The sequence below is a fragment of the Suricata suricatta genome, chromosome 8 (assembly GCF_006229205.1).
Source record: "Suricata suricatta isolate VVHF042 chromosome 8, meerkat_22Aug2017_6uvM2_HiC, whole genome shotgun sequence".
In the NCBI taxonomy this organism is placed as follows: domain Eukaryota; kingdom Metazoa; phylum Chordata; class Mammalia; order Carnivora; family Herpestidae; genus Suricata; species Suricata suricatta.
The window spans coordinates 107,470,804-107,498,542 of NC_043707.1; the positions used below are offsets into that span (position 1 = coordinate 107,470,804).

The 27,739-nt window shown below is 52.8% G+C and overlaps 4 protein-coding genes across 12 annotated transcripts; 2 read left to right on the forward strand and 2 right to left on the reverse strand.

Annotated features, from left to right (window-relative positions):
• Positions 1 to 416: 416 nt before the first annotated feature.
• Positions 417 to 8,201, reverse strand: BTBD19 (BTB domain containing 19). Of its 2 annotated transcripts, none has more exons than XM_029946535.1 (8): positions 5,332 to 8,201; positions 3,860 to 4,073; positions 3,718 to 3,771; positions 2,281 to 2,340; positions 2,117 to 2,185; positions 1,908 to 2,039; positions 1,657 to 1,782; positions 417 to 1,510 (listed from the first exon to the last, which is right to left on the reverse strand). In XM_029946535.1, the coding sequence occupies exons 1-8, from the start codon at positions 5,415 to 5,417 to the stop codon at positions 1,376 to 1,378; spliced, it is 876 nt and encodes a 291-aa protein (XP_029802395.1). In that variant the 5' UTR covers positions 5,418 to 8,201; the 3' UTR covers positions 417 to 1,375. The 2 variants fall into 2 exon arrangements, with proteins under 2 accessions (XP_029802395.1, XP_029802396.1); XM_029946536.1 differs by having other exon boundaries at positions 4,281 to 5,423.
• On the forward strand, positions 6,433 to 8,425 carry TCTEX1D4 (Tctex1 domain containing 4). 5 transcript variants are annotated; one of them, XM_029946539.1, is made up of 3 exons: positions 6,436 to 6,657; positions 7,449 to 7,520; positions 7,625 to 8,421. In XM_029946539.1, the coding sequence occupies exon 3, from the start codon at positions 7,636 to 7,638 to the stop codon at positions 8,293 to 8,295; it is 660 nt and encodes a 219-aa protein (XP_029802399.1). In that variant the 5' UTR covers positions 6,436 to 6,657; positions 7,449 to 7,520; positions 7,625 to 7,635; the 3' UTR covers positions 8,296 to 8,421. The 5 variants fall into 5 exon arrangements, with proteins under 5 accessions (XP_029802401.1, XP_029802399.1, XP_029802397.1 ...); XM_029946537.1 differs by lacking the exon at positions 6,436 to 6,657 and adding an exon at positions 6,807 to 7,151; XM_029946540.1 differs by lacking the exon at positions 6,436 to 6,657 and adding an exon at positions 6,807 to 6,984.
• PLK3 (polo like kinase 3) lies at positions 8,308 to 13,238 on the reverse strand. 4 transcript variants are annotated; one of them, XM_029946530.1, is made up of 15 exons: positions 12,922 to 13,237; positions 12,601 to 12,708; positions 12,395 to 12,511; positions 12,124 to 12,253; positions 11,955 to 12,042; positions 11,101 to 11,196; positions 10,813 to 11,011; positions 10,569 to 10,695; positions 10,297 to 10,388; positions 9,966 to 10,059; positions 9,743 to 9,826; positions 9,492 to 9,654; positions 9,223 to 9,352; positions 8,942 to 9,055; positions 8,308 to 8,838 (listed from the first exon to the last, which is right to left on the reverse strand). In XM_029946530.1, exons 1-15 carry the CDS (start codon positions 13,129 to 13,131, stop codon positions 8,647 to 8,649), a joined length of 1,944 nt encoding a protein of 647 aa, XP_029802390.1. In that variant the 5' UTR covers positions 13,132 to 13,237; the 3' UTR covers positions 8,308 to 8,646. The 4 variants fall into 4 exon arrangements, with proteins under 4 accessions (XP_029802390.1, XP_029802391.1, XP_029802394.1 ...); XM_029946533.1 differs by having other exon boundaries at positions 8,777 to 8,858; positions 12,922 to 13,238; XM_029946531.1 differs by lacking the exon at positions 9,223 to 9,352 and having other exon boundaries at positions 8,308 to 8,858; positions 12,922 to 13,238.
• Positions 13,239 to 23,084: 9,846 nt separating this feature from the next.
• BEST4 (bestrophin 4) lies at positions 23,085 to 27,619 on the forward strand. The gene is made up of 9 exons (XM_029946543.1): positions 23,085 to 23,696; positions 23,782 to 23,876; positions 24,465 to 24,698; positions 24,858 to 25,012; positions 25,440 to 25,517; positions 25,809 to 26,006; positions 26,126 to 26,206; positions 26,313 to 26,467; positions 26,618 to 27,619. Exons 1-9 carry the CDS (start codon positions 23,545 to 23,547, stop codon positions 26,889 to 26,891), a joined length of 1,422 nt encoding a protein of 473 aa, XP_029802403.1. The 5' UTR covers positions 23,085 to 23,544; the 3' UTR covers positions 26,892 to 27,619.
• Positions 27,620 to 27,739: the final 120 nt, after the last annotated feature.

Below are 27,739 nucleotides of genomic sequence, written 5' to 3' on the forward strand. Positions count from 1 at the left end.
AGAGGACTACTGCCTTCAGAACCAGTGACTTTAGGTAAAGGTAGTAGTTGAGAGAAGAGTTGCTAATATTTGGAACCACTAGTAATTCTGAGCCTCCTAAAAGTGAAAGAGAGTGTATTTCGTCCTGAGCGATGGGGATGTTGAGAGGCTTAATAAGAATAGTATGGCTGAGGATCTTAAGTCTGGCTGCAGTGTGGGAAATGGCGGGAAGAGGGGCACGGCAGGGGTGGAGGCAGTGCTGGAGTGAAGGCAGGAAGGCTAGTTAAGAGCCAGTTGCATTAATTCTTAACGCAGATAGTACTGGGTGAACTAAAGTGAAGAGAACTGAACCAATTGGAGAGGTCTCGTGGGGATAAAAAATAATTTTCCCTCGACTCTCTAAGGACATAGCTGTGACTTTTGTAATAACAGACAGATTAACAAGAGAAAAACAAGTTTATTAACATGTATACCTCATGTGTACATGGGAGATACCCAGGGGAAAATGAGTAACTCCCTGAGATGGTCTAAAATACCTGCTGAAAGACCATATTCAGCTAAGGATGAAAGAAAAGTGTAGAGAGGACAGTTATTAGAGGCTACTAGGAAAAAAGGCACAGTACATAAGGTAAGGCTTGTTAACCAGGTTTCAGTGGGCGCCTTCTCCACTAAAATCCTCCTATGAGTTGAACATCCTTTTCCTGAGGAGACACCCTCGCAGATGGAGATTTCCTCTTTAAATATAAATTTCCCTTACAAAAGGGTAAATTCTACTCTGTTTCCAGAGCTTCTACTGTTTCTCAGAATAATCAGCTTAAAATAATCTTTAGCTCAAAGAATCTTTCCGTATTTTCGGTTGGCACATTTTGCTACCCTTCAGTGCCTTAGAAGGCAGAAGCCACGGGAGACAGATGTGAGGAAGAAAAACAAGGCATGCCTGAGATGCGGGTTTCTGGCTTAGACACAGAGATGAGAAACACGAAGGAACCAGAACAGGGGAAAGATGAGGAGGTAGCTCAATGTTGGATTGAGTCTGAGGTGTCTGTGGGGCACTTAGCGCTCTCTAGGAGGTAGGTCTGGAATTAAAGAAGGAGCTGAGCTGGAAAAAAACGTAGGGATTGATTATAAAAGTAAACGCGGCGGGCCCGAGGGGCCACGATAGAGTCAGGGTAAGGCGTCAAGAAAATCGCTTTTGGGCTCCCGCCTAAGCCCACTCCCACTCCCCCACCCCACTCCCCATAGCCCCACCCACAGGGCGCAGAGCAGGGAGACAGTGGCCCTTCCAGCGCCCGGCTCGCAGGGCATGCTGGGGGCGGAAGTCCGCTCTGAGCGCCAGGCACGTCGGGAGCTGTAGCTTGGGACAGACCCAGAATTACTTGCAAGTCGCGGCTTTTGGTCACTTAAAGGGCAGGTCCAGAAAGCAGTGATGCTCCCGGGGCAGGGTTCCCCTCCGGCGGCGGCACGGGGCGCCCTGGGCCGCATCCCCTCTCCGCAGAGCGTGGCACTTCCACGCCTCCACGATCTGCTCCACCTGCAGCGGAAGGCGGGTCAAGGCCGAGTCCTGCAATACCCCCACACCGGCAGACCCTGGGCTGAGCCCCCCACTCCCCACCCCCATCCCCGCGTTTTCTTCCCACGCTGATGAGCGGATCTGAGCTTGATTCCCCGCGTCCGCACCGGGATGAGCGGCTCCCGCTGGTTCTGCTCTTCCAGGGCGCTCAGCTCCGCCGGGGCCAGCAAAGCCAGTCTCAGCTCCCGCACCACCGGGGCCGCCACCTCGGCCACCGGCCGCTCCAGCACGGCCTGCAAACGCCAGCCCTAAGCCTGGAGGGGCAGGAGCACCTGCCCCGCCGCACTCTGGCCGGGTTCCTGCGCCCCAAGCCTCCTTCCACACGCCCACCCATGGTCCCCTTAGTCCCCCAGCTCACCGCGCCCACGCGCGCCCAGCTCCGGGCCGCCAGGACGAGCTCAGCCTCGTCCACGCGGAGCTTGTCGCTACGCAGCAGGGACAGTAACGCTGGCGCCGACAGCTCCAGGAAGCCGCGGGTCCGGAGTGCCTCCTGTGGGTCGGCGAATGGGTCAGGGAGGAGCAGAATGGGATCTGAGGGAGTGAGAGTATGAAGATGGGGAGCGATACCTGGCTGTGGGCCTCTATGAAAGCTATGCAACGCTCCTGCAGCGGTCCCAGGCCAAAGGTTACCGCAACCTAGGAACAGGATGAAGGCGGTCAGGTTGGAGGCTGGAGAGACCATTGTAGTCCAGTCCTCCACACTAACTGCAAGCCTGTCCAGCAACACTTACCTGCAAGGCCTCACAAACCAGCTCCACATCCAGCACCTTCACCACAAACTCCAGGCACAGCTGGGAATAGAAATGTAAGCTGGTTGTGCCAAGGTTAATCCATTCTAAGACCCCATCCCAAAGCAGTGAGCCACCCAGGTTCCTAGGCAGCCCCACACCTAAGGTGACCTCCGGGACCAAGAGAAGCAAGAAATCACCAGGGTCTGAGACTTGGCAAGCCTGAAGGGACTGGACACTAGCAGCCAACCTTGGGTCCAGCAGTCTACCTGCTAGCACATTCCCCACAAATCAGACTAGATGAAAGCCATGCGGAAATCCACTCTCCTGGGGCTTCTGGGAGGCTCAGTCGGTTAAGCATCTGGCTTTGGCTCAGGTCATGACCTCACGGTCCATGGGTTCAAGCCCCACAGCGGGCTCTGCTGACAGCTCAGAGCCTGAAGCCTATTTCGGATTCTATGTCTCCCTCTCTCTCTGACCCTCCCCTGCTCGTGCTGTCTCTCTCTCTGTCTCTCAAAAATAAATAAAAAACATTAAAAAATATATATATATAAAATCCACTCTCTTTCTCTGAAGACACTTATCTTCCTTGACTTATGTCACTTCTGGCTCAAAGACCTTTTTTTTGAACCAGAAACTGGAATTTCACCCATGACCTCCCCCTCTCACCCTCACATCCAGAAAAGCACTGGGTCATGCCAGTTCCACTTTTCTTAAAGTCATGTATCTCTCTCTTGGGTTGCCACTGCCTCTCATCCGCATTGGACTGAGGAGCCCTTCCAATCTCTCCCAATCACATCTCCTCCTATCCCCAAATCCTCACTCCCTTACCTCTCCAATGAATCTCCATGCCCTCTGAATAAAAAAAAAAAAAGTCCAAAAATTTGAAGGTCCTGCATGATTTAGCCCCCAATACCATCTCCAATCTCATCTGTGTCCTCCTCTCACACTTAGTCCAGCCACACTAACTGGCTCACTAACTCTTTTTGTGTCTCTGTGACTAAAATGCCACCTTTCCCACTCTTACCTGCTCTACCTGGTCCAACACAAATGTTTCCTCTTCCAAGAACTCTTCCCTTCTTTTCTCCCCTATGGCAAGACTAGAGAGACCTTCTGTAGAGTCTCATCTATCACACTTCTTATGCCCCTAGGTTAAGAGGTTTCATGTGTCTATCTCTTTGAAGAACAAGGATCAAGGCTGACTTATCCTGGCATCCATGGCACCAGCCATAAATAGCCCATATGCCCCCACAGCACACACAGGGCATGTACATATCCTTTTGCACACAGGCACACATAATGCCTATTTACACAGAGAGATATCCATACTTCTGTGTTGGAACACGTTCCTCTCCAGGCCAGAGTGTGTGTGAGGCAGGATGTGATCTGAGCCCGTAAGAAGCAAGAGAAATGAGACAGGAGCCTGCCACATAAACCCACCTCTCGCAGTTCCTCCAGCCCATATTCCACAGCCGTGGTCAGCACCTCCAGCACCTGTAAGGTGGGTGGTTGGGGATGTGATAGAGAGTGTCTCCTGCCCCTCCCCCTCCCTCTCATCCACACCCTTGCCCAACAGGCTCACAGAGTGGCGGTGCAGCCTGACACTGTTGGTGTACAGGAACTCCAGCACTGCCAGGAAGGCCTCCGCTGGCACGGTGCTGAGCACTACGGGGCTAGGCATCTCAGGGCCCAGCTTCGGACCCAGAAGTCGCTGGAAGAAGTTGCATCTACAGGCCAACAAGCACCGGTGGGCAAACACCTCCTGCCGTTCTTGACCGACCACAAAGCAAACATCACTGTGGGAAGGGGAGGAAAGAGCCAAAGAAGAAGAGGCCAGAGTCTTGGGTACAACTCTAGGCTTTGCCTTTGCCTACTCTGAGCCTTCATTTCCTTATCTGACATATAAGGGATAGGGCTTAGTCCTTCCACCCAATGGTCTGGAGTACACACATAAGCCTGGATTCTAGTGCATCCTATGGTGCCTCAGGCAAGTGACTGTATACCTTTGAATTTCAGGGTTCTCATCCATGAAATGGGATAGTAATCTCAAACCCTCAGGTCTTAGAGGCTATGATCACCGAGGGAGCACCAAAGCTGATGCAAGATTGATCTTACATACCCCTCTTCTCCCCAGCCTGACTCTTGAGGTAAGGGAAACTGTTCTTGGCTCCTCCTCCATGGACTGCAAACTCAGCCTTTTTCAGCCTCCTCCAGGCAGGAGGGGGTGGGGGAGCGGGGGTGCAGAGTGCACTGGCTGCCGACAGACATGGCTGCAATGCACCATCATGAGACCAGACCACATTTTCCATCTTCACAACCACTTCCGGCCCCAGCCTCTGGGCCTCCCAACAGCATACAGGGTAAGAGGCAGGAAATGAAGCTTGAGCTTCTGGAGCTTCCTAGTCCCAGGTCCAAGGCCAGGGGTTCCCACTACTCAGACCAGACTGCAATCTCCAAAGCAGTAGGGTCATGGGAGTCCTGAACCCTTGCAGATGCAGTGGGGACAGAAAGCTACATTCTAGTTCTCCTGACCAGCCCTGCCGCCTGTATTCTATCCCTAGTTTCAGACACCACTAGCATCCTGGGCAGTGAGCCCTAGGCAGCACCCTTGAACTACTTCCTGTCGGAAACTCTTGCTCATTCCCTTGAGTTTTGTTCCTCTTGTGAATCCCCAGTTCTCAGAACAGGGTCATCTGCTGCTCTGCCTCCCAGGGAGGGACTCAAGTTACATCCGATCTCTCTAGATCCAGGGGACAAAGGGCTCTTCTCTGCTAGGAACCCAAGATCCACAAAAGAAGGGCTTTGCCGGAAGTCACACCAGCTTCTCCTGGCTCCAGCCTCCATCGCCCCCCACCCCCTTCACCTTCTGGCTCTCAGGACATCATGGACACTGAGCGATGTGACCTGTAACCATTCTCCACACTTGACTTCCCCAGACTGAATTCACCAGCGAGGAGGGGTATCTCCACCTCTTTGTACCCAAGGCTTCCTCAGAGTCATGGGGCCCAGCAGAGCCAGCTAAGGAAAACCCACAGACAGGGCCCGCCCCCTCACCTGTACTGGGGATTGTTGAGAAGACTTCGGAGTGCCGTGGAAAAGGGCGCAGCCTTCCCGTGCACAACCAGTCCTGGGGTCTCCATGGTGGGGCGGGCAGGGGAGTAAGAGGACAGAATAGCCTAGGAGGCCTGTTGTCTGTTGGTCTGTGGGAGGTGGCTGGTGGGAAGGAGCAGTAGGCCTGCCTAGGCCTGGGAGCTGGTAAGGAGGCTAGAAAGGCCTGAAAGGGAGGGGCAGGAGCGTGGGAAGCCTGTTTGCTGAGAAGCTAAAGTTTAGGGATGGGGCAGGAGAGGCCCAGGTTCCTTAAGAAGGCATCAGAGGCTAGTGGAACAGGCCAGAGGCTGGGCTTAGGGATGGGGAGTCAGAGAAGGGGCCAAGAGAGGCTGAGGGCGGAGCAGACTGGACTGGGGAGGAGAGGCTGGCAGCAGATGAGGCCCCAGCTGGGAGCCTGCCAGGCAGCAGTGGGTGGGAAACCTGTGGGTTTCCACGGAAACTAGAGCCCAGCTTGGGAGGCCCCGCCCATCTTCCACAGGCCCAGGGAAAACTTCAGCCCTGAGAGGGGCCAGAAGCTTAGTAGAGGGTCTTAGCACCCAGGCCACTGCCTGTCTTAGATTCAGAGGTCCAACTCCCTGCCCCTCCTACTCCTTTCCTCACATGCACACACGGTCAGGATCAGGTCAGCCAGGCCTGGGAAACCCCCCTCAACAGGGAAATTCCTCACCCTCATGGAGTTTTCAGGGCCCAGACTGGCTTGTCTGGAGGGGTGGGGGGTGGGCAGTCCTGTTCCTCCCAGGAGAAGGTCAGGTGAGGAGGTGTCAGCTCTGACAGAAGCAGAAGCGTCATGGCCTCTGGCATCCCTAAAATGCAACCAGTTAGGGGGTTGGCACTCTAGGCACCAGGGCACACCAGAGGTGTGGCCAGCTGGGGACAAGCTCCAGGGCCCTTGGGTCAAAAGGGGTCAGGAGGCTGGACTCTGGTTTACTGCCAAGTCTAGTCACCACTGTTGCACCACTGTTGCGTCAGATCGGCTCCCACCAGCAGGGCGGATGGGCCTCCCCTCCCCCTGCACACAGCCCTGAGCTGAGGAAGTCATCCAAACCCCACCCCAGCTCTGTACAGGGAGCGGAAATGTTTGTCCTTGTTGAGGCTAATGGGGAGAGGATAGAGCCATGACGTTCTTCTTCCTGTGGGAGAAGATCCTGATTCCTGAAGAGCTACCCCTACAGGCTCAAGATCTCCCCATAAAACAGGCCTCTGCAATTTGCTCACAGCTTCAGAGCCAGCGTTCAGAAGGGGAGAAATGAACAGCGGCTCAAGAGCCTTGGGGTAGGGAAACACCTTTCTGACCAGAGCCCCTCTCTACATCTGCCCCCTCAGTACAGGGGTTCTAGGCCCCTGTTATCTCCTCTTCCCTCATGACTCAGGCGCCCCACACTCAGCACACACTCAGTGTAGTAACACTTTCAAGTTAAGCCAGAGCCAGGACTGGACTGGAAGGAGGAGACCAAAAAACAGGAGTGCCTGCCCAGTAACCCAGGGCAACTCCACAACACAAGGGGCCATTACCTTTCGTCTGCCAGACAGGCCAGCTGGGTGAGGAAGGGCTGTGGAGCTAGGAGCGAGTTTGGAGGCCAAAGGCTGCAGGTGACTCAGGTGCCTGTGGGAGTTTCGGGAGAAGAGGGCATTCATCCCAGAACTGATTCTGGAGGGGGGGCCAGAGGCCAAATGGCAAGGGTGTAAGGAGCTTCCTGAGTCATCTGCCTCTATCCAGCCTGATCCAGTTGTAAGGGAGATCTTCGTGTCAGCCACCCCGCAAGCAGGTAGGGGTAGAAGATGTTCATCACCCACAGGGCTAGCAGGATCTGTGGGGTTGAAGGAGTTGGGTCTGTCTGTGTCTTCCTCTGGTTAAGGGTTTGAGGCACCACTGTCTAGGTAGGCTGAGGCAAAGGGTAGATTCATCTCCCTTCTGGTGGAAAAGTCAGGTGGAAGAGAGAAAAGGAAGTTTATTTAGAGGTCACTTAGTTAACGTCCATAGTGCCCAGGGGAAAGTGGAGCTCAGGGGGACAGGGGCTACCCCAAGATGATAGTCTGAGCAGCATCGCTTATGTCCCTAACAGCTCTTAAGACTCTAAGCACCTAGGAATCCATGAAGCTGGGGACAATTTGATTCACCTGTCCCAAAAACACAGGTAAGAAGGGGTTACAGGGTAAAAACCCTTATTACAGAGTAAAAGACTGGATGGGGTGCAAAGATGGCCAATTAGGCCATCCCATCGAAGTGTGGGTCTTCCAGCCAGCAGGTCCATGGCTGGCAGGACTGTGCCCCCCGGATGCCAGGAAGAGGATACTGCCAAAGAGCCCGGGCTGAAACTATCACCGGTGAGGCCTTCAGGCCACCTCCCTGGTATTGAAGAGGCCCGACAAGCAGGTCCAGGCCCGGCCTCCCGCCGTGGTTCTGTGCTGGGCCCAGCCTTGTCCTTCTCACGCCGCAACTCGATGGCCGCACCAGGCGCGGGTCCTGGGGGTCGTCGACCATCACTGGGCCCAGTTCCTCTTCTCGGTTCACGGGTTAGCTTCTCCGGGTTGCCCTTAGTGCCCCTGCGTCGGGTGGCGCCCTCCTACCGCACAGAGCCGGCGCCAGGGGAGCACTGGGAGGCCTCACGTTTACAGCGCGCGCTGGAGGCAGCGCTGGAGACGAGGCTGTGCAATGCTTGCTACTCGGGCGCAGAGGCCGGGCCTCTGACTCAGGAGCTGTGCGAGCTGGTGCGTGTGCGCCTGCGCGAGATCAGCCCCCCGCGCCACAAGCTGGTGTGCAGCGTGGTGCTGGGGCCACGCGCCGGCCAGGGTATGCACGTGGTCAGCCGTGCGCTCTGGGACACGGAACGCGACGGGCTGGCCTCCGCCGCCTTCACCAATGCCTCGCTCTTCGCCGTGGCCGTGGTCCACGGGCTCTACTACGAGTGAAGAGGACTCAAGTTCTGCAAAACGGTTTATTTATTATCCCAGGAGGAGGGCCTCCCTGGGTCTCAATCCCAATAAATAAATGTCTGTCAATAAATAAAAGTGGTCCATAAATAATGTCCCCTAGCTGGGGACTAAGGCTCAGGCTTTTCTTGGAGAAGGGATGGGAGGCTGCTGCGATCGCAGACTGCAACCCCAGTAAAGCTGGTCCTGGATTCCCTGGGGGATTCGGCCCAGAACCCCCAGTGAGGCACCAAAGGGACAGGGAGGCCAAGAAAGGCAAGGGGCAGAGCCTTATAGGCACAGGCCTCAGCCCTGAGGCTTTAGGTCACAGCCTGCTCTGCAGCTTAGGGCCTAGGCTGGGCAGCGGTCCCGGAGCAGACGCAGAGCATAGCGGAGCCGCTGCCTTAGGTCCGGAGAGCAGCCCAGCTGCCGAAGGTGGGAAGCGAGGTAAGTACAAGCACTGCGATTGTGGGCCACAAAAGTCACAAGCAGGGGCTCCCAGCCACTGAAGATCAGTTTGGTGTGGTCTCCATAGAAGTTCACCTATGTGCAAATGGGTGGTACTGATCAGGGCCTAGGCCCCAGTTTCTTTCCCAGCACAGTGGGCCTCCTAGACCTTCCCCCCAACTCCAGGAAGGGTTCTTACCTGGACAGTGCCATCACTAAACAGCATGAGTAGGGCCTGATCAGTCTTGACCCACTGCAGCAAGAGTGGGGGGACAGGCATCTCCACCTCTTCCACACTGGGCAGATCACCACCCTGGGAGCAGAAAGTTATTTGTCTGATACGAGTCAGGCCCCTCCCCATTAATGTTTCCCTTAGAGGTTCAGCTTCTAGCTCTTAGCCCCCCAACCACTCCTGCCAAGGGGAATAGGAAGGAATCAGGATGTGTCAGTCCTCAATGTGTCCCATTCCAGGCCACACACCTTCATGAGATGCTGCTCCATGTAGGAGGCAAAATATCTTAGGACACCGAGCTGAGGCTGCAGGGCCCGAGGCACAGCACCCACAGAGAAAGAGAAGTGTTTTGTGCTGGTAGGGTTGTAGTGCACAGTCCTGAAGGAGGGGAGACAAGAGGTCAGAGAGAGCCCCGCACTGATGCCCTTCCCTGAGAAACCCCAGGACACCAAGCGCAGGAGCACACAGCGGCTGGGCACAATAGCCTGGATTTGAGGCACTCCATAACAGCACTTACTTCCTGTTGGCTGAAAGGGCCATATGCGTGCCATCGTTGAAAAGCACAGCCACACGGCGACTGGACAGTTGATACCCAAAGCCAAATTTATTGGAGTAGTCAACCCACTTGCTGACCCACACCAGAGTCTCTGGCTGTGCAAGGGGAGCTGGGTTCTGCTCAGCTGTCACAAAAGAGGAAGGAGTGAGGACCTGTTCCCAACACTGTGCCCAAAGAATTCCCACCACCATTCACCGATACCCCAACCCTACCTGGGGGCATGAAGGCCAGGCAGTTTCTCAGAGCACAGAGGGCTGACTCCACCACTGTGGCCACAGTCAGACCTTCTTCAAACCCTGAAGGAAACAGGGCACTCTCAGAATTAGGCATTAGTTCCCCAGGACACAGGCCATGTCTCTCTGACCACTCCTTCCCTCTGGTCCCTGGTCTCAGCCCCAGCAACCTCTAGCACTTCTCATCCTCCTGGTTGCTCACCCTCTCCACTGCTCGCTAGTGTCCCACGAGGTGAGCTGTCCTCATGTGCTGTCTCTACTAAGCTGAGGGGTGCTGGACCAGAAGCTGCTGGAGCCTGGATGGTTGGGTAGAAGGGAGTGAGATAGACCTCAAAATCCAAATCCTTGAGAGTCCATGGCTGAACCTTGCCCTGAGAGCCAGGGCACCCCAGGTCAGCCCTGCCTGGCTAATGAGACACAGCCAATTAGGCCACCACGAGGCTAGATGCTTCACTAGCTTCTTTTATCCCAGGCTTCCCGCAGCTGCTAGGGTGAGAGTGAGTCAGGGAACACTACCCACGTGAGTACCTCACCTCAGGCCTGGCGTCTTGATGGCCAATGGACGTCCGAGTGAGGCCATTTACCAAACAGGAGACCTCGTCCCGCTCCTCAGGATGGTGCTTACCTGGGTGGGGGAAGATATAGCCCTCAGTATCCCGCCCACCCACAGGCTTCCTGTAGGGATGATACAAATGGACACATGCTCTTGGTTTTCATGGGCACTCCCACTCAATGCTCCCACAATATGTGTAACAAGCCCCCCTGCCACTCTGTACCCTCAAAACCACTGACATCCCAGACTCACTCTTCTTCTTTTTCCTGCCAAAGAGGCTCTTGGTAACTTTGACAAACAGAATCCTAGCTGGGTTAAGGGGTATCAGGTCTGGGACTGTCACGCAGCTGCTGACAGGGAGCCGGTCGGGGGTGTAGCCCTGAGGAGGGAAGTTATGTGAGCAGAGAAGGGAGGTCCTAGGAGTCCTGTCACCCACCCCCCATCGAGTCCCCTAGGAATATGCAGACTTGACTTAGGTGTCTGGGGAGCCACAGACCTTGGTAAAGAAGTCATGGCGCATGATCTGGTCAATCGAGGGGCGGTCTTGGGGCGAGGCTCGAAGGATGGCAGCCAGGAGCTGCCGGGCAGGCAGTGAGAGGCTGGCAGGCAGTGTGTAATGAACCTGTTTGATGCAGCGATATGTCTCCTTCAAGTCAACTGTCTCAAAGGGGGGACTCCCACATAGCAGTGTGTACCTGTAGAATAGAGATAAGGGGTCAGCAGTAAAGTGGAAGGTACACCACACATAAGCATCCACCAGTGTGTAGATGACCCTAGGACTCACATGACACAGCCCAGGGACCACACATCTGCCTCAGGGCCATGGCCCTGTCTCTGCAGCACTTCTGGAGCCACATAGTTGGGGGTGCCACAGATGGTTCTGAAAAGGAATAGGAAGAGAGGAGAGGGTTCAGACCCAGCCAGGCTAGCTCCCCCTCCCACATCCCTGCCCCCACTGTGAGTCCAGACAAAGCAGCTGCCTGTCACCAAAGGCCAGAGAACTCCTGCTTGTCCTGGGACAATGGATACTGGGGATGGCAGCTGAGTCCCCGCCCACCCGCCTGGCCCAGCTGCTCAGCTGCTCTGCAGGACAGGGGGAGGCCCTGACCCCCAACCCAGCCCCCTCCTCCAAGGCCAGCAGAGGGCACATCACTCATCCTTCTCTCCTTCCCCCACTCCCGTCTGTCAGACACCCACACAGGCTGTCACCTCCTATGGTCTGTGCCACACACACAACACCAGCTGTCACATTGCCCCAAAACACTCATCTGCCACACATGCTATCTGTTGTCACTCACACCGTCATCAAGGCCACAGCAGGGTCTTACACAGGATGTCATGTCTTGCTATTCCCACACTCAGTCTGTCTCACACACACATTGCTTATGTCACATTCCCCAGCCAAACACAGGATCAGCCAAGAATCCTTACATCCCCTTCTGTCTCAGGGCTTCAAACACCAACCGGACCCTCAGCCTTTCCACCAGTCATGGCTACCACCTCTACCTCCCCCCTCCCCGCTCCACCACAAGCAACCATCATCCCTACACATCTATCACACACACAGATCAGTCAGTCATCATGCCTCCCACATACAAACTCACTGTCACACACGTCATCTGTGTCACAGACACTCACTTCTTCCTATGTTCCGGGGGTTCCAACCGGGTTGCCAGCCCAAAGTCCCCCATCTTCAGTTCCATGTTCTCAGTGATAAAAAAATTTCCTGAACAAGGGCAAAGAGGTGTGTCAGGCCCCTTTCCCTCTGCCTCCTCAGACCCTGATCCCGCTGGCCCAGGATTCTCACCCAGCTTGAGGTCTCGATGCAGGATGCCCCGCTGGTGCAAGTACTTGAGGCCGGAAAGGATCTGGCGCAGGTAGTAGCGCACCTCTGGCTCCAACAGGGTGTGCCGGGCCTTCCAGATGTGGGCCAGGGACTGCAGAGAGCCACTGCTTCAGCCCCTGGTCCGCCCTCTTTGACCCTCCCTCCATCTGCACTTGCTGAAGGAAGAGACAGGGGTCCAGCTTTGGGTCTCAAGGCCCCCTTTCTTTCTCCCACTCCCACTGTCATCGCTCACCTTCCGGCTGCAAAGCTCCAGGAAAATGTATATGTTGTCAGCATCCTCAAAGTGGTGTGAGAAACGCACGATGTGGCGGTGCTGCAGGCCGCGATGCAGCTCAATCTCGTTTAGGATCTGCAATGGGGGCGCGGGGTGGTCATCCTTCAGGGGCTCCTTCACTAGTGTCCCCACCCCACCCCTGATCTGCTGGGCCTGGGGCCCACCTTCTCGCGTTGATGCGGCTTGGTGATGCGGCTCTGTGAGATGACTTTGACCGCGTAGGCGTTGCCGGTCTCGGTGTCAGTGGCCTCGTAGCAGCGGGCAAAGCCCCCCTGTGGGAAGGGGGCATCAGGCAGGGCGCTCCAGTACAGCCAAGTCTGGCCCGCAGACGTCCCCGCACCGAGGGCAAGCGTCCCCGCGCCGAGGACAAGCGTCCCCGCGTCCCCGCGCTGAGGACAAGCGCTCCCGCCCCAGCAGCCGCCTTCAAGAAGGTCGGCAAGACCCCCCTCGCCCCGCCTCGCTAGCACCCCACTCCATCACTTCACCTTGCCCAACAGGCGGCCTTTTAAGTAGGTGCGACCGCTGCGCGGGTCCGTGATGAGGCGCCCCGAGTCCGGCGCCGGTGGTCCGGCCAGTATCTCCAGATCAGGTCCCGGCAGGGCATTTCCAGGCGGCCCGGGCCCGGCAGGGGGCGCGGGCGGGGCGGCCGCACGCGGGAAGGCGCGCGGGGATCGGAAGCCGGCGGCAGGCTCCATACAGGCGGTGCGTCGCAGCGCGGGCCCGGCTTGTTTCGGTTCCGCCAAGCCCGGGCCACGCGTGGCACTGCCTGGATTTGCTACGCTGTGCTCGCGCCCGAGGAAGCCCGGCGTTTTTATCAATGAACGCCTGTCTCCTCCCCGGAGTTTCGTCATTAAGAGCCCGCCCCCTTCCAGGCGGCGTGTCACCTAGAAGGCACGCCCCTCCTCGGGCCTTACGTCACCAAGAAGCTCCTCCTCCTCTCACACGACACAAGTCCAGGCCCAGCCTCCTACCTAAGTCTTGAAGACGCAACTTTACTGGTAGGCTCCATGTATGTAGTGACCAGCCTACTCTCCGTACACCAGGGCCTCACGCCCTGGTGACCGAGAGTCCCTTTAATGGAGGTCTCTTTCTTTCTCCATCTTTCGGGGTTTATGCTGAATTCCGAAGCGGGCTGGGTATCAGGAGTCTCCGCCTGGCAACTAGATGGACAAGCAATCCTAGCGGGAGGGAGAGGCAGGGACGGCGCTCGCTTTCGCCAGCGGAAGTCACCAAAACTCCCCTTTAAGTTCGTGAGTCCTTCTGCTGGTCCCCTGCCCTCGGCCAGAGCTCTCAGGTCCAGCCCGGTGCTACCCCCTTTAGGGCTTGGGAGGAACTGCACACTCCTAAGCCTGACTTGGGACGGGGAGGGGTGGGTAGGAGACTGCCACGCCAAGTTTTGGGGGTCAAACAGAGACCAGCATTCAAGGTATTTACCATGTGCCAGGCCGCAATTTCTACAACCCTCTTCCACATTCTTTTTTTTTTTTTTTATGTTTATTTAATTTTGAGAGAGAAAGAGGGCGCGCGCGCACAAGCTGGGGAGGGGCAGAGAGAGGGGGCGACAGAGGATCCGAAGGGGGCTCTGCTCTGACAAGAGAGCCCGATGTGGGGCTCAAACTCCTGAACTGTAAGATCATGACCTGAGCCGAAGTCCCACGCTAACAGACTGAGCCACCCAGGCTCCCCTCTCTTCCACATTTTTGAGGGGCAGGTCTCCAGTATTGATGGGGTCCCCTATTCCCTTTCCCTTAAAACATCCACTGTCTCAAATCAGCAGTCAGAGGCCAGAAAGTGAAGAATGGGAATTGGATTTTCTCAAATCTAGCTTTGGACAATTGGGCAGGTGGCTCTGGGGCCAACTGGACTGCTAGACCCATAGTTCATGCCAGCCCTTTCCAGGCCAGAGACAGAGAGGTGGGGTCTTAACCCTCTGGAGTGTTTGTCCCAGTTTCACAGGCTTCCCCTGGCCTTGTCCCTCTCACCTCTCTGCCCTCACACTGTACTAGTCAGTCAATTATTAAGCCATTCGGTCCTCAAAGATTTATTGAGAGCCTCTGCTAAGTGCCAAGCCCTGGATGAATAAGATTGGTCAAGGTTGCAGCCCTCGTTTAGTTTACATTCTACTTGATGAAAACAGATAATAGGCGAGTATACGGACAAGGAAATTCCAGGTTTTGAAAAGTGTTATGAAGGAGGTAAACAGAAAAGTAATCAAAGAGCTTGCTTTAGAAAGAGTAGCCAGGAAACTCAATAAATATTTATTGAGTACCCCAATTCCTGTCAATTTTATCTCGCCCAAAATAAAAATCTCTGAAAAGTACCCACTTCCCATCTTCCCCTCACAGCCTAATCTGAGTTGCAGTCTCTGGTTTGGATTATGGCCACAGCACCTTGCTGGTCTCCCTGCCTTTAGTGTCATCTCCATTTCATCCTCCCTCCATGTCACCAGCCCATCCACTCCTTCTTAAGGCTCACAAAGTCCTACTTTTCTACCCTGCCCTTCATGGTCATTGATGGAAGAAACCAAACAGCCTGAAATGTGGAGAATTTCTAGTAACTCAGATGAGTGAGGAGGAGTGAGAGGCGAAGGGTGGGCCTTAAATACCATACTCAAGAGTTTGGTCTTTATCCTACAAGCCGACAGTTTTCCAGTGGGAAGATGGTAGTGGGCCAGAAAGGACGGATCAATGAAGAAAATGGGGCTGAAGCATGTGTAGTTTTTTTCTTAATTTTTTAATGTTTATTCAATTTTTGAGAGACAGAGTGTGAGCGGAGAAGGGGTAGAGAGAAAGGGAGACACAGAATCTGAAGCAGACTCCAGTCTCTGAGCTGTCAGCACAGAGCCCGATGTGGGGCTTGAACTCGTGGTTCACGAGTTCATGACCTGAGCCGAAGTCGGACACTCAGCCAACTAAGCCACCTGGGCACCCCTGAAGCATGTGTAGTTGGAAAAAGCATATTTGATTTTGCAATTTTATATTTGGAAAATAAACCAAAATGTTTTTGTATTAGTTTGGTAGAGTTGCCACAACAAAATACTACACACTAGATGGCTTCACCAATAGAAATTTATTTTCTCATAATTCTGGAGGCTGGAAGTCCAAGTTCAAGGTATTGACAAGGTTGATTCTGTTAAGAAGAAAACCACAGACCTCAAATGGTGTTAGTTGGGCCAGGCCAAGTCACTAAGCCAGGGCATAATACCTAACCTAACTGCACTTTCAATCTCCCCCAGAAATATACATTTTAACCTGTCAGGAATTTTCTGATAGGTGCCAATGAGTCTTTCAAGAGATTCTCTCCGTCTCTCAAAGAAAGATGAGGTGACCTGCATGATAAGCCCTCCTGCTCTTCCTCGTAAGGAAAGGTGACCTTGCAGGAAACAATTCTTTATTTCCTTTTGCTTCTAACTTTCTTGCCCCTTGCTGCTTCCTATAAAAACTTCCCATTTAGTACAACTCCTCAGAGACCCCTTGACTTCCTAGATGGAATGCTGCCTGATTCATGTTTTGTTTAATAAAGCCAATTAGATCTTCAAATTTATTTAGTTGAATTTTTAAATTTTTACTATTTTTTAAATCTTTATTTAGTTTGAGAGAGAAAGAGAGACAAAGAGAGAGAGAGCAAGAGCACAGGGTAGGGGTGGGGTGGGCAGAGAGAGGGAGAGAGAATCCCAAGCAGACTCTGTGCTGTGAGTGCAGAGCCCAGAGTCGGGCTTGATCTCAGGAACCATGAAATCTTAATCTGAGCTGAAATCAAGAGTTGTTCACTTAACCAACTGAGCCACACAGGCTCCCCAGTTGAATTTCGTTTAACGATTTCTTCCGAGGACGCGCTCTTAATTTGTAGATGATAGTCTTCTCCCTGACTTCATAATCTTTCTTTCCTGTTTTTAAGTAGGTTCCATGCCCAATTAGAGCTTGAATTCACAACCCTGAGATCACAACCCATATGCTCTATTGATTGGATTCCCAATCTTTTTATTTATTTATTTATTTTTAACGTTTATTTACTTTTGAGAGAGAGACACACACAGAGCATGAGCTGGGGAGGGTCAGAGAGAGAGGGAGACACAGAATCAGAAGCAGGCTCCAGGCTCTGAGCAAATGGTCAGCACAGAGCCTGACGCAGGACTCAAGCCCACGAACTGTGAGATCATGACCTGAGCTGAAGTCGGCTGCTTAACCGACTGAGCCACCCGGGCGCCCCCAATCTTTTTTTTTAACTTAAGTATAATTGACATACATGTTATATTAGTTTCAGGTATACAGCATATGGACTCGCCAGTTCTACACATTACTTAGTGTTCACCCTCATAAGAGTAGTCACCACACACCATTATTGTAATATTGGCTATTTCTCTATGCAATACTTTTGATTTCCATCTGTGCGACTTAATTCTTTTATAACTGAGCATTTGTAGCTCTTAATCCCCCTTTTTTTTAACTTTTTTTTTAACTTTTTAAATGTTTTTATTTATTTTTGGTACCGAGAGAGACAGAGCATGAGAGGGGGAGGGGCATAGAGAGAAGGAGACACAGAATCTGAAGCAGGCTCCAAGCTAGCTATTAGCACAGAGCCCGACGCGGGGCTCGAACCCATGAACGTGAGATCTGACCTGAGCCGAAGTTGGAGGCTTAACCGACTGAGCCACCCAGGCGCCCCATTCTTAATCCCCTTTATCCACATGGTCTTTTTCTCTGTGTGTCCTAATCTCTTCTTCTCATATCAGATTAGGGCCCAGTACCAGCATTTTAACTTAACTGCTTCTTGAAAGGTTCACTATCCAGATGCAGTCACATTCTAAGGTACTGGGGTTAGGACTTTGTATAGGAGTCAAAACTTTACTACCATCCATCTTAGTCTTCAGATGAAACTCTCCAACAAAAACGTTAACAAAAGAAAAACAAACACAAGTTTATTAACATGTATAACTTATGTATGCATGGAAGAATGGGGGATACCCAGGGGAAAATGAGTAACTCATGATGCTTAGAATTAAGTCTTAAATACATCTTTTTTTTAATGTTTTTATTTTTTATTTATTTTTTATTTTTGAGAGAGACAGAGCATGAGTGGGGGGAGGGCAGAGAGAGAAGGAGACACAGAATCCAAAGCAGGCTCCAGGCTCTGAGCTGTCAGCACACAGCCTGACCGCGGCTCGAACTCAGGAATGGTGCAATCATGACCTGAGCTGAAGTCGGACACCTAAGTGACCTGTGTTGCTTAGGTGCTACCCAGGCACACCTTAAATACCATCTTAATAGGGAAAGGGGAAGGGAAATATAGACCTCTTAGGGAAGAGTAAACATGATTTCTAGAAAAACTGAATGGACCCTTAGAAGAATGTTGGAAGATCTGATCATTTGTGGCAAAGTCTGTCTGGATATGGTATAGACTTCTAGCCTCCTCTCCTGTGATATGAGGAGAAACTCCCAGGAAGGGAATTTATGCCCATCAAGTTTTTTTTAGAGATCCATCTTTAGGCCGATAAGGGCAGTTCAGAGAAAGCCTCTCCCTGCATATGCTGTTTTGCATGTAGGTACAGTTAAAAATAGTCAGTATGCCTAAGGGACATATTGGGTGCCATATTCTGTTAACCCTTCACTGTCTTCTCCCCCTGGGAGGTTATCAAGGGTTTTGAGCCCTCCTCCAGAAGCTAGCTGGACGTTGTAACTGAAGGAACTGGAAGTCTCCTCTGCCTTGTCCTTCAGTGTAGCATATGCTACCATGAATGGATCTTACGCACCTACCGTGCACCAGGCACTGGGCTAAGCATTTATGTTTTTGACTGCTCACAATAGCCTTATGATGTGCATATGATTATTACCCCCATTTCCCAGATGAAGAAACTGAGACTCGAGGGGTTAAGCTGCTTACTCAGGATCACATACAGCTACCAAGGGGTATAACAAAGATCTGAATCCAAGATGTCTGACTTCACTATTCACAACTGCCTGACTTTTCTGGGGGCCGTTGGTTCTCTGTCCTTGTACCTGTGCTCCTGCACTGCTCCATGCCTCCATGCCCTTCTTTCTCCTTCCCCCAAGAATCTCACAATCTCTGCCCAAGCAGAGGTTTTTCTGAATTCTCTGGGTCCTCATCCACCAGAGGATTCTGTCCGGCTCCTCTGCCCTTAGTTGAGCACATGTCCCACACTCCTTGCTCCCTCGGCAGCTCAGAGTCAGAACCTTTTGACAGTGTCAGGTCACAGATCAAGGGAATCTTTGAAGTATGAGAGCTGCCAAGTAAGGTTAGAACTGCGAGGGGGCTATTGGAATCAGCAATGAGATCTCAGCTGTCTTTGGTGGACACAGAGGGAGATGTCCTAAAGCCACACCAGACAGATGCTAATAGCTACAGCAGTGTTTCATACTTACCATGTGCTATTCTGAGCACTTTCTAAATATTCATTTGATATCACAACTCTGATGAGAAAGGTATTATCATCCCTATTTCCCCATGAGGAAATTAAACACAGAAAGGTGAAACAGCTTGCTCAAGGTCACAAAGGCAGTTCTGCATGGAGTTCAGATTTGAAAATCTGGGCAGTCTGGCTCCAAACTCCATGCTGTAAACTGTCAAGCCATATATCCAACTCCGGGCTGTGAGGAGGGGAGAGGGCCATTGGTGGTTAGGACCAGAAGAGAGTAAGAGGCAAGAACGAGAGGAATGACAAAGCAGGGTGGAGTAAGTGATTTACGGGTGGAATGGTTCCCTCTCCTGGACCATAAACCAAAGGGACTTGTCAGCTGCTGGGAAGGGAGATAAGGTGACTCAGGAGGGAGGGGCTGGGTGGGGATTGGGGACTGCCCTTTCCTGGAGCAAGTCTTCTAGTCCTGTACCTTTATCCATGGTGTGTGGGAAATTCAGAGCCCAGTGATCCAGTGTTGGTAACAGGCACAAGGTGAGGACCACAGAAGCGTGATGACTGAAATGCAGCAGCCTGGGATGCCCTGATGGAGTGCTGACAGAGAGAAGCTCCCAGGACTTCAGAGCCTGAGCTCCTTCAGTCCCAGGGCCTGGCTGCCTAGATGCAAGACTCTTTTTTTTTTTTTTAATTTTTAATGTTTTTTATTTATTTTTGAGAGACAGAAACAGTGCAAGCAGGGGAGGGTCAGAGAGAGAGGGAGACACAGAATCCAAAGCAGGCTCCAGGCTCTGAGCTAGCAGTCAGCACAGAGCCTGATGTGGGGCTTGAACCCACGAACCGTGAGATCATGACCTGAGCCGAAGTCAGACGCTTAACCGACTGAGCCACCCAGGTGCACCGATACAAGACTCTTTAAGAGGTATGCAGCCCAGAATGCTCCAGGAAAGCCACAGATCAGAGCCTGGGAGGGGATACATGGCCATGATAGCTGAGGCCCCAGAGCTGGTATCTCACCCTCCCTGAGAAAGGTCCTTAGTATTCCAGACTTCTGAGACACACACACACACACACACACACACACACACACACACACACACACACACAATCCAGTTCTTTCCTCATATTGACATCTCACCTGGCTCACATAGGCCCTGGAAAGAGAACATAACGTTTCTGGCCATGAATAGGTTTTCATATCTTGTTTATCTAGGAAGGTTCTCACAGAAAGAGGGAAAGGAAGGCCTGATATCTTTCAGGTAAAAATGAAAATAAACAAACAAACAAATAAATAAATAAATGGAATAGAAAAGAAAAGCCTGCTTGGGCTCAGGGACTCCCCAGCTCTATCGAGATGAATCAGATACAATCCTGTCCTTGGTACCTGGGTGGCTCAGTCAGTTAATTGTCTGACTCTTGATTTCGGTTCAGGTCATGATCTCACTGTTCATGAGATCAAGCCCTCGGCTGGGCTCTGAGCTGATGGAGTATAGCCTATTTAGGGTCTCTCCCTCTCTCTCTCTGCCCCTTCCCGCCACTTGTGCTCACTCTCTCTCTCTCTCTCTCTCTCTCAAACTAAATAAATAAACTAAAAAAAAAAAAAAAAGATACAATATCATCCTGAAGGGCCGCACAGACTGGAAGGGAGATGACCCCTGCAGACAGGTCACACAGCCCGGTGTGATTTGCTGCTGAGAGAGGAAACCTAGAGGGCATCGGGGAGTGACCTGGGGAAGATCATGGAAATGATCTGAGGATGCTCAGAGCCGGACCTTGCAGAAGCAGTGAACAGGAGCCAGGCCAGAGGCTGGTGACGGGAGCAGAGATGGGGCATTTCAGAAGCCCTTGTCCATCCAGCTTAAAAGCCAGGACCTGGCACTGTCTGGCTTGGGGACAGGCCGGCAGGACTTCAGGGGAAAGGTCTCTGCCTCTTCATCTCTGAAGGATTGCCTGGTCCTGGGACACTACAGAAGACTAGCAGGTGGAAACCACAGGGAACATATTTGGCTTTTCATGGTAACAGCAGCCCAGGCTCAATGCCTGCAGTGCTCCAGGCTCTCAATATTGTTTCTTTGAATAATCCCAATTGCCCTGTGTGGAAGGTGTTATTGATCTTGTTTTATAGAGGAGGAAATGGAAGTTCAGAGAGATTAGGCAACTCTTACAAGGTTACAAGAACAAGAATTCAAACCCAGGTCTGTCTGACTCCCACGCTTGTGCTCCTAACCACCTCTCCACGCTTCCTCTCTTTCGGAAACACTTGTAAGTAAGAATCAGCTCACAGTGTGGGGGAAGGAGCTTCCAATACAGGTCAGAAGTAGGACCACCACGCCTGGGTTTTTGTAGAAGGCCTTAGCACTGGATGGTTAATTGAGCTGGTGCCTCAAATATTATTTCTTTTGTTTAACAGATGAAGAAATTGAGGCCTAGAAGTAGAAATGGCCACTCAGGATACTAGGTACCCTTAGGAGCCAAGATGCTGGACACAGGGCTGAGGGAGTTCTGCATCTCTAGGCCTGAGTCCCAAATCTGTGGCTCTGTGGAATAGGGAGGGGAAATGGTCAAGCCAAGCCTCCTAGAGCCTGGACTAGAAGCCTGGCAGTGTGGCCAGTGCACAGGACTGTGGTCCTAGGGCTCAAGCCCTTGTTTAGGCCCAATTGAGCCCGCTTCCAGCCTTTGAAGTTGTGAAACTGAATAAAGAAAACATCATTTAAAATGGAGTCTGCGGGGGGGCAAGAGGGGGCTGGGTGGCTCAGTCAGTTGAGCATCTGGCTTCAGCTCAGGTCATGATCTCATGGTTCTTGGGTTCAAGCCCCGCATCGGGCTCTGTGCTGACAGCTCAGAGCCTGAAGCCTGTCTTCAGATTCTGTGTCTCCCTTTCTCTCTGACCCTCACCTGCTCATGCTGTCTCTCTCTCTCTCTCTCAAAAAATAAATTAAAAAACCAAAATAAATAAAAATAAAATGGAGTCTGGGAGTGCCTGGATGGCTCAGTCAGTTAAGCATCTCTCTCTTCTTTTTTAATGTTTATTTTGAGAGAATGTAAGCAGGGAAGAGGCAGAGAGAGGGGGACAGAGGATCTGGGATGGACTCTGCACTGACAAGCCCCCTAATGTGGGGCTTGAACTCACAAACCACAAGATCATGACCTGAACCAAAGTTGGAAGCTCAACCGACTGAGCCACTCAGGTGCCCCAAGCACCTTGATTTTGCTTCAGGTTATGCTCTCACAGTCATGAGATCAAGCCCTTAAGTTGGGCTCCATACTGAGCATGGATCCTACTTAAAATTTTCTCTCCTTCTCCCTCTGGCCCTCCCCCCTTCAAAATATAAAATAAAATAAGTCTGTAGGCCAGAAGGGGGTAGCTTTCACACCCTACCAGTTTGTCCTCAATTGCACACCCCAACAGGAAGAAGCATACCTTGCAGTTTCCAATGAGACAGAACCTACTTTACTATCCCTGCAAGAGGGGAAAAGACTTTGTCCTTGAACAGCAACAGCCCAGCCAATGAGAAGTTGCCACAACTCAGCCAATGAGAAAAAATCATCAGCCTTGAGTGGACTTTTGTTCAAAGTAGCCCCTTTCAACAACCTTTTTCTCTATAAAATAGAATTCCTTTCCTTTGTTTTCTAGACTTGCCTATAGTTTGCTATAGCTTGCATGCCTTGAATTGCAATTCCTCTACTTTTTTAATAAACCCATTTTGCTGGTAAAATAACTGGTTGTTTTATTTTCAAGCTCATCAAAGTCCAGCAACTCAGGCTTTGAATCCTGCCTCCAGTGCATCCCAGCTTATGACCTTGGGCAAGACATTTACCTCTTGGAGCCTCATCTATAACTGGGGAGGAGTTCTGCCTCATGGGGTTGTGATGAGGATTCCATGAGAGGACGATACAGTAGTGCCTTTGGCACAGTGCCTGGCAGTCAGTGCTCTGTGATCAGCAGCTGTCATAATAATTGATCATCATGCGTCTGTCTTCTCACCTGGAGCGTGGGACATTAATCCGTGTCATCCTGGTTTCAAGGACATGGTGTTATTTGTGTGTGCTGTAGGGTCAGTGCAGATGGCATTTCTGCCACCCAAAGGCCAGCCCAGCCCCACAGGAGTAGGGAGACAAATCTAGTTCCCAGGACCAGGAGAGGCTGGGTGACAGCCTCAATCCATCAACGATAACCTCAGTCCAGTTAAGCTTTATTGGGCCCAGCAGATATTTAAGCGTGTTTCGTGTAGGGGCTAGCCCAGTTCTTCCTCAACACATGCTGCTGCTCAGAGCAGGTAGGCAGGTGTGGAGTGGAGGGGGGGGCTGACAGTACCCTGGGCCTTGGGGGACCAGCTATCAACAAGACCCGAAGGGGTAGTTGTGGGTCTAGGCTAGAGTTGGATCTCCTGTCCTCAGCAGTTTACGATCTGGTTGGTTTTAGCCCTGCAAGTGGAAGAGGATCTTGGGAGCCGCTTGCAGGGGAGATCATAGATCTCAGTTTCCCTAGGCCCATCCCATCCTGGCTTGACCCATGCACCACTGAGTTCTGAAGGGGATGGGGATGTGCTTTGTCTGCTCTGCCGCTTCCTCCCCCGTGACCACTGACACAGGGTGAAGGCTGGGTGTATGTGACTAGAGTGGGGGGAGGTTGCCTGGGGAACTAAGCTTGGTGATAAGGGAAGCTAAGGAGATTTGCTGGGAAAGAAGGACACTCTGGGGGCAGCTCTTGTGCCCTCCTGCTCAGGCCCCCAGCACCATGACGGTTTCATACACCCTCAAAGTGGCGGAGGCTCGCTTCGGAGGCTTCTCTGGCTTGCTTCTCCGTTGGAGGGGAAGCATCTACAAGCTCCTCTACAAAGAGTTCCTCCTCTTCATCGCCCTGTATGCTCTGCTCAGCATCACCTACCGGTGAGGGTGAGGTCTCAGGGCTGGCCTGTGGGGGACTAGGGTGCCCACCTCCCTCTAACCCAGGCTTACAACTGACCTTACCCAGGTTGCTGCTGACCCAGGAGCAGAAGCATGTGTATGCTCAGGTGGCCCGATACTGTAATCGTTCTGCAGATCTCATCCCCTTATCCTTTGTACTGGGTAAGGCTCCCTCTAGTTCTCCCTGGTATCCTTCTAACCATCTTCCCTGACCTTTGGCTTGAGCTGATAGCACTGAGAGTCAGAATTACCCCAACAGCACAGCCTAGAGGTCAACCAGAGCAGGCTCAGCAGACATGGGAGTTGTGTCCTGGGTCCAAGATTTCCAGAGGGCAAGACCCTGCCTATCACTTGCTGGACCCTCAGTCCACAAACAAGGGACAAAACACCAGCTGGCTTCAAAAACCCACTCTGGGTACTGGAGGGGAGCTGCAGAGAGGTGACAACGCCTTCCCACCTTCATGGGAAGCAGGGCTCAGAGTTAACTATTACTAGTGGCTTTGAGCCACCACTGCTCTGCCACCACTTCTTTGCACCCCTCCATCCTCTGGGCCTGGCTCAGCAAGGAAGAAGCTTTAGGAAGGGGCATCTCCCCTGACAGCAAGGCAGGGCACTAGAGCCAAATGTGTCCTTCCCCCTGCTTCGGTTCAACCTAGCCTAGATCAGGCGCTTTGGCTGGGGGACAGGGCATGCTAACTCCCAGATGCTCCATCTTCCCCTCCTGTCCTCACTTCTGGGGTGGCTAACCAGGTTTCTACGTGACCCTGGTGGTGAACCGCTGGTGGGCCCAGTATACAAGCATCCCGCTGCCAGACCAGCTGATGTGCGTCATCTCGGCCAGCGTGCACGGCGTAGACCAGCGTGGCCGCCTGCTGCGCCGTACCCTCATCCGCTATGCCAACCTGGCATCTGTGCTGGTGCTGCGCTCGGTCAGCACCCGCGTCCTCAAGCGCTTCCCCACTATGGAACACGTAGTGGATGCAGGTGAGGACAGGCACCCCAGGCTTCGGTCGGGCTGGGAGCCCTGGGGTGGCCCTGGCCAGGGCCTGAATGTGGGCCTCCTAGGAGGAGAGGTCTGATCTCCAAGAGGGAAGTCCTAGGCACAGGGGATGAGTCTGGGCCCCACTCACTTTATCTGCTCAGGTTTCATGTCCCAGGAAGAGAGGAAAAAGTTTGAGAGCCTGAAATCTGACTTCAACAAGTACTGGATCCCATGTGTCTGGTTTACTAACCTGGCAGCCCAGGCCAGGAGGGATGGGAGAATCCGCGACGACATTGCTCTCTGCCTGCTCCTGGAAGTGAGTCTGCTCAGACCAGGCCCATTTGTCCTTCTCCTCCTAGCTTTGCAAACTGGAACAATAATTTTGGAAATGAGCACTTAGGTGGTGCCAACTTTGTACTGCACACTGTTGGAAGCACGTGTGTATATTAACTCATTAACCATCACAGCAACACTTGAGACATTATTGCCATCCCCCTTGCACAGGTGAGAAAACTTGGCCAAATCACACAGCTAGTTAGTGGAGCTGGGACTCAGACATTTTGGGTCCATGGTCTATGCTTGCAACTACTTTGCTAAACTGCTTCCCATCATAGATGCTCCCCCATGGTAACACCTCCGACAGCTAACTGGGTCTCTAGGCCTAGTTGGTGTTGGGCTCCCAGTTCTTTCCCCATTCTTCCTTCCTCACCTCCACTGACTTCCTCTTCTTGCTTTTCCACCAGGAGCTGAACAAGTACCGGGCCAAGTGCAGCATGCTGTTCCACTATGACTGGATCAGCATACCTCTCGTCTACACCCAAGTAACTGCCTTTCACCTCACCAGGCCCAGGGCCTACTGTATGTCCTGTGTTGTGTGTGACACTGAGAATTAGAGACGGCACCTACCCTGGGGCAGTTTAGTCCAGTGAGACACTGAACAACCAAGGGCTCATCCTCAAAGCATCCCTGGACCCCCACTAATACAACCCCATCCTCTCTGATGCTGTCACACCTTGCTACACATTTTTCTTCCTTGTCAGAGTCCTGCACTGGCCCTCAGGGGCAGGGAGGGGATTTCTCCCAGTCTCACTCAGCCAGGCTTCCTTCTCCAGGTGGTGACCATAGCGGTATACTCCTACTTTGCCCTTTCCCTGGTCGGCCGCCAGTTTGTGGAGCCAGAGGCAGGGCCTGCCAAACCTCGGGAGCCATTAGAGTCAGGCCAGAAGCCAGCATCTACTCTGGGGGACCTGGACATGTATGTGCCTCTCACCACTCTGCTGCAGTTCTTCTTCTATGCTGGCTGGCTCAAGGTGGGCACATCGGTGTTCATACCAGCTTGTTCAGTAGAGACGTGGGCTCAGGGCCCACCTCAACTTTGAGGATGGAGAATGGGGTTCTGAGCCCTGAAAACAGTCTTACAAACCTGCAGGTGGCCGAACAGATTATCAACCCCTTTGGGGAGGATGATGACGACTTTGAGACTAACCAGCTCATAGACCGCAACTTACAGGTGCGCAGGGGTCTGGGGGCCACTCCTTGTGCTCTCCTCCTTGCCAGCTCTCTGCCTTGGGTGTGGAGAGGACAGGAGGATCCTTATGACTTGCTGCCTGCCTCAGGTGTCCCTGCTCTCCGTAGACGACATGTACCAGAACCTGCCTCCCGCTGAGAAGGACCTGTACTGGGACGAAGACTCAGCGCAGCCGCCTTACACGGTGGCCACCGCAGCTGAGGCTCTGCGGCCTTCCTTCCTGGGCTCCACCTTCAACCTTCGGTGAGTGGCCCAGGCAGGCGCGGGCTCCAGTTCCGCGCCCCCACTCTGGGACACCAATGGAACGGTCCTTCCTGTTCCCGGCCCCCCTCGGGAGAGTTAGTCCTGGGGTGGCTCGCGCCTGGATCGCTCAGATCTCCCTCCCACCCGCAGTGTGAGCGACGACCCTGAGCAGAACGTGCAGGTGGACACATCCCCAGGTTCGGCTAGGCCGCTGCCTGCCGCGCAGACCCCGTTGCTCGGCCACTTGTTTGCCGCAGGAGCACCCTCGCCTGCTATCAGCCTCCGGACCTTCGGCCGCGCACGTGGAGCCCCACGGACCCCACATCTGCTGCGTTTCCGAGCGGAGGAGGGCTGTGACCCCGAGGCCGCGGATCGCATTGAGGAGGCATCGGTGGGGTCAGGGGACGAGGCCGGGGAACCCTGAGCAAAGCCTGCCTCCCCCAAGCCTGCCTTTGCCTGCCCCGCCCCGCCTCGCTGCCCTCCAGACGGCGATATGTGCCCTGAGCCAGAGCCAGAGCATTTAGGGACCGACCTTGGAAGATGGCGGGGCCAGTGTCAGTGCTGGGAATGCGTCCACTTTGGCAGGAGAAGGTAGGATGGCTTGCTTGGGGACGGTGAAGATAGCTTACATGAGTGAGGCCTAGAGGACAAGAACCCAGGTGCACTGTCAATTTCCTGGGCAATGGGCAGCTGGGCTCGTTCTCAAATTTGAGGGAGCATCAGCGTCATTGAAGAGCCTGTTCAGGAGTTATGGGTGTCTCTTCCAGTGTTTCTGATTAGATCTGGGTAGGAACCCAAGAATTTGCATTTCTACTAAGTTCCCAGGTGCTGTAGCTGCAGCTGGTCCACACATCACAATTTGTGTAAAAAGATGTTGAGTATGCCTTATCTTGATAATCTCACTTTATAGAGGGATCAAAGTGTGTGCGCTGGGGAACTTTTGCTTTACCTATATTCTTTGTTTTTGTGTACAGTGAGAATATAATCATTACTTGTGCAATTATAGTTGTTTCAAACAATATTGGCTTGCTGTGCAGTGGGATAAAAGATGGTATGGAAGGGCTTGGGAATCTGTACTGGAGGCTGATTAAACTCAGAGATGTGAAGGCAGTCATACACCACCCACCCTAGACCTTAGGCATTTGAACCCTTCTCTGTGCCCACCAACCAACAGAAGAGACCATGTAAGGGGAGAAAGCTGGGGGTCCATCTCTGGTGGGCCTACAATTCTGGGGGGAAACCAGACTCACAAAACACTAGTTTGGAGTTGCC

What these genes read in the sequence shown, in the direction of transcription:
- PLK3 (XM_029946530.1), bottom strand. Translation starts at nt 13,131, where the DNA reads ATGGAGCCTGCCGCCGGCTTCCGATCCCCGCGCGCCTTCCCGCGTGCG. An exon ending in GCATCGAGACCTCAAGCTGG is followed by an intron (nt 12,043 to 12,123) that starts GTGAGAATCCTG and finishes GCCCTTGTTCAG; the next exon opens with GAAATTTTTTTATCACTGAG. An exon ending in TGGCAGGAAAAAGAAGAAGA is followed by an intron (nt 10,389 to 10,568) that starts GTGAGTCTGGGA and finishes TCCCCCACCCAG; the next exon opens with GTAAGCACCATCCTGAGGAG.
- TCTEX1D4 (XM_029946541.1), top strand. Translation starts at nt 7,636, where the DNA reads ATGGCTGGCAGGACTGTGCCCCCCGGATGCCAGGAAGAGGATACTGCC.
- BEST4 (XM_029946543.1), top strand. Translation starts at nt 23,545, where the DNA reads ATGACGGTTTCATACACCCTCAAAGTGGCGGAGGCTCGCTTCGGAGGC. An exon ending in CTGCTCAGCATCACCTACCG is followed by an intron (nt 23,697 to 23,781) that starts GTGAGGGTGAGG and finishes GACCTTACCCAG; the next exon opens with GTTGCTGCTGACCCAGGAGC. An exon ending in CCCCTTATCCTTTGTACTGG is followed by an intron (nt 23,877 to 24,464) that starts GTAAGGCTCCCT and finishes GTGGCTAACCAG; the next exon opens with GTTTCTACGTGACCCTGGTG.
- BTBD19 (XM_029946535.1), bottom strand. Translation starts at nt 5,417, where the DNA reads ATGGAGACCCCAGGACTGGTTGTGCACGGGAAGGCTGCGCCCTTTTCC. An exon ending in CTCAACAATCCCCAGTACAG is followed by an intron (nt 4,074 to 5,331) that starts GTGAGGGGGCGG and finishes CCCTTCCCACAG; the next exon opens with TGATGTTTGCTTTGTGGTCG. An exon ending in GCTGGGCGCGCGTGGGCGCG is followed by an intron (nt 1,783 to 1,907) that starts GTGAGCTGGGGG and finishes TGGCGTTTGCAG; the next exon opens with GCCGTGCTGGAGCGGCCGGT.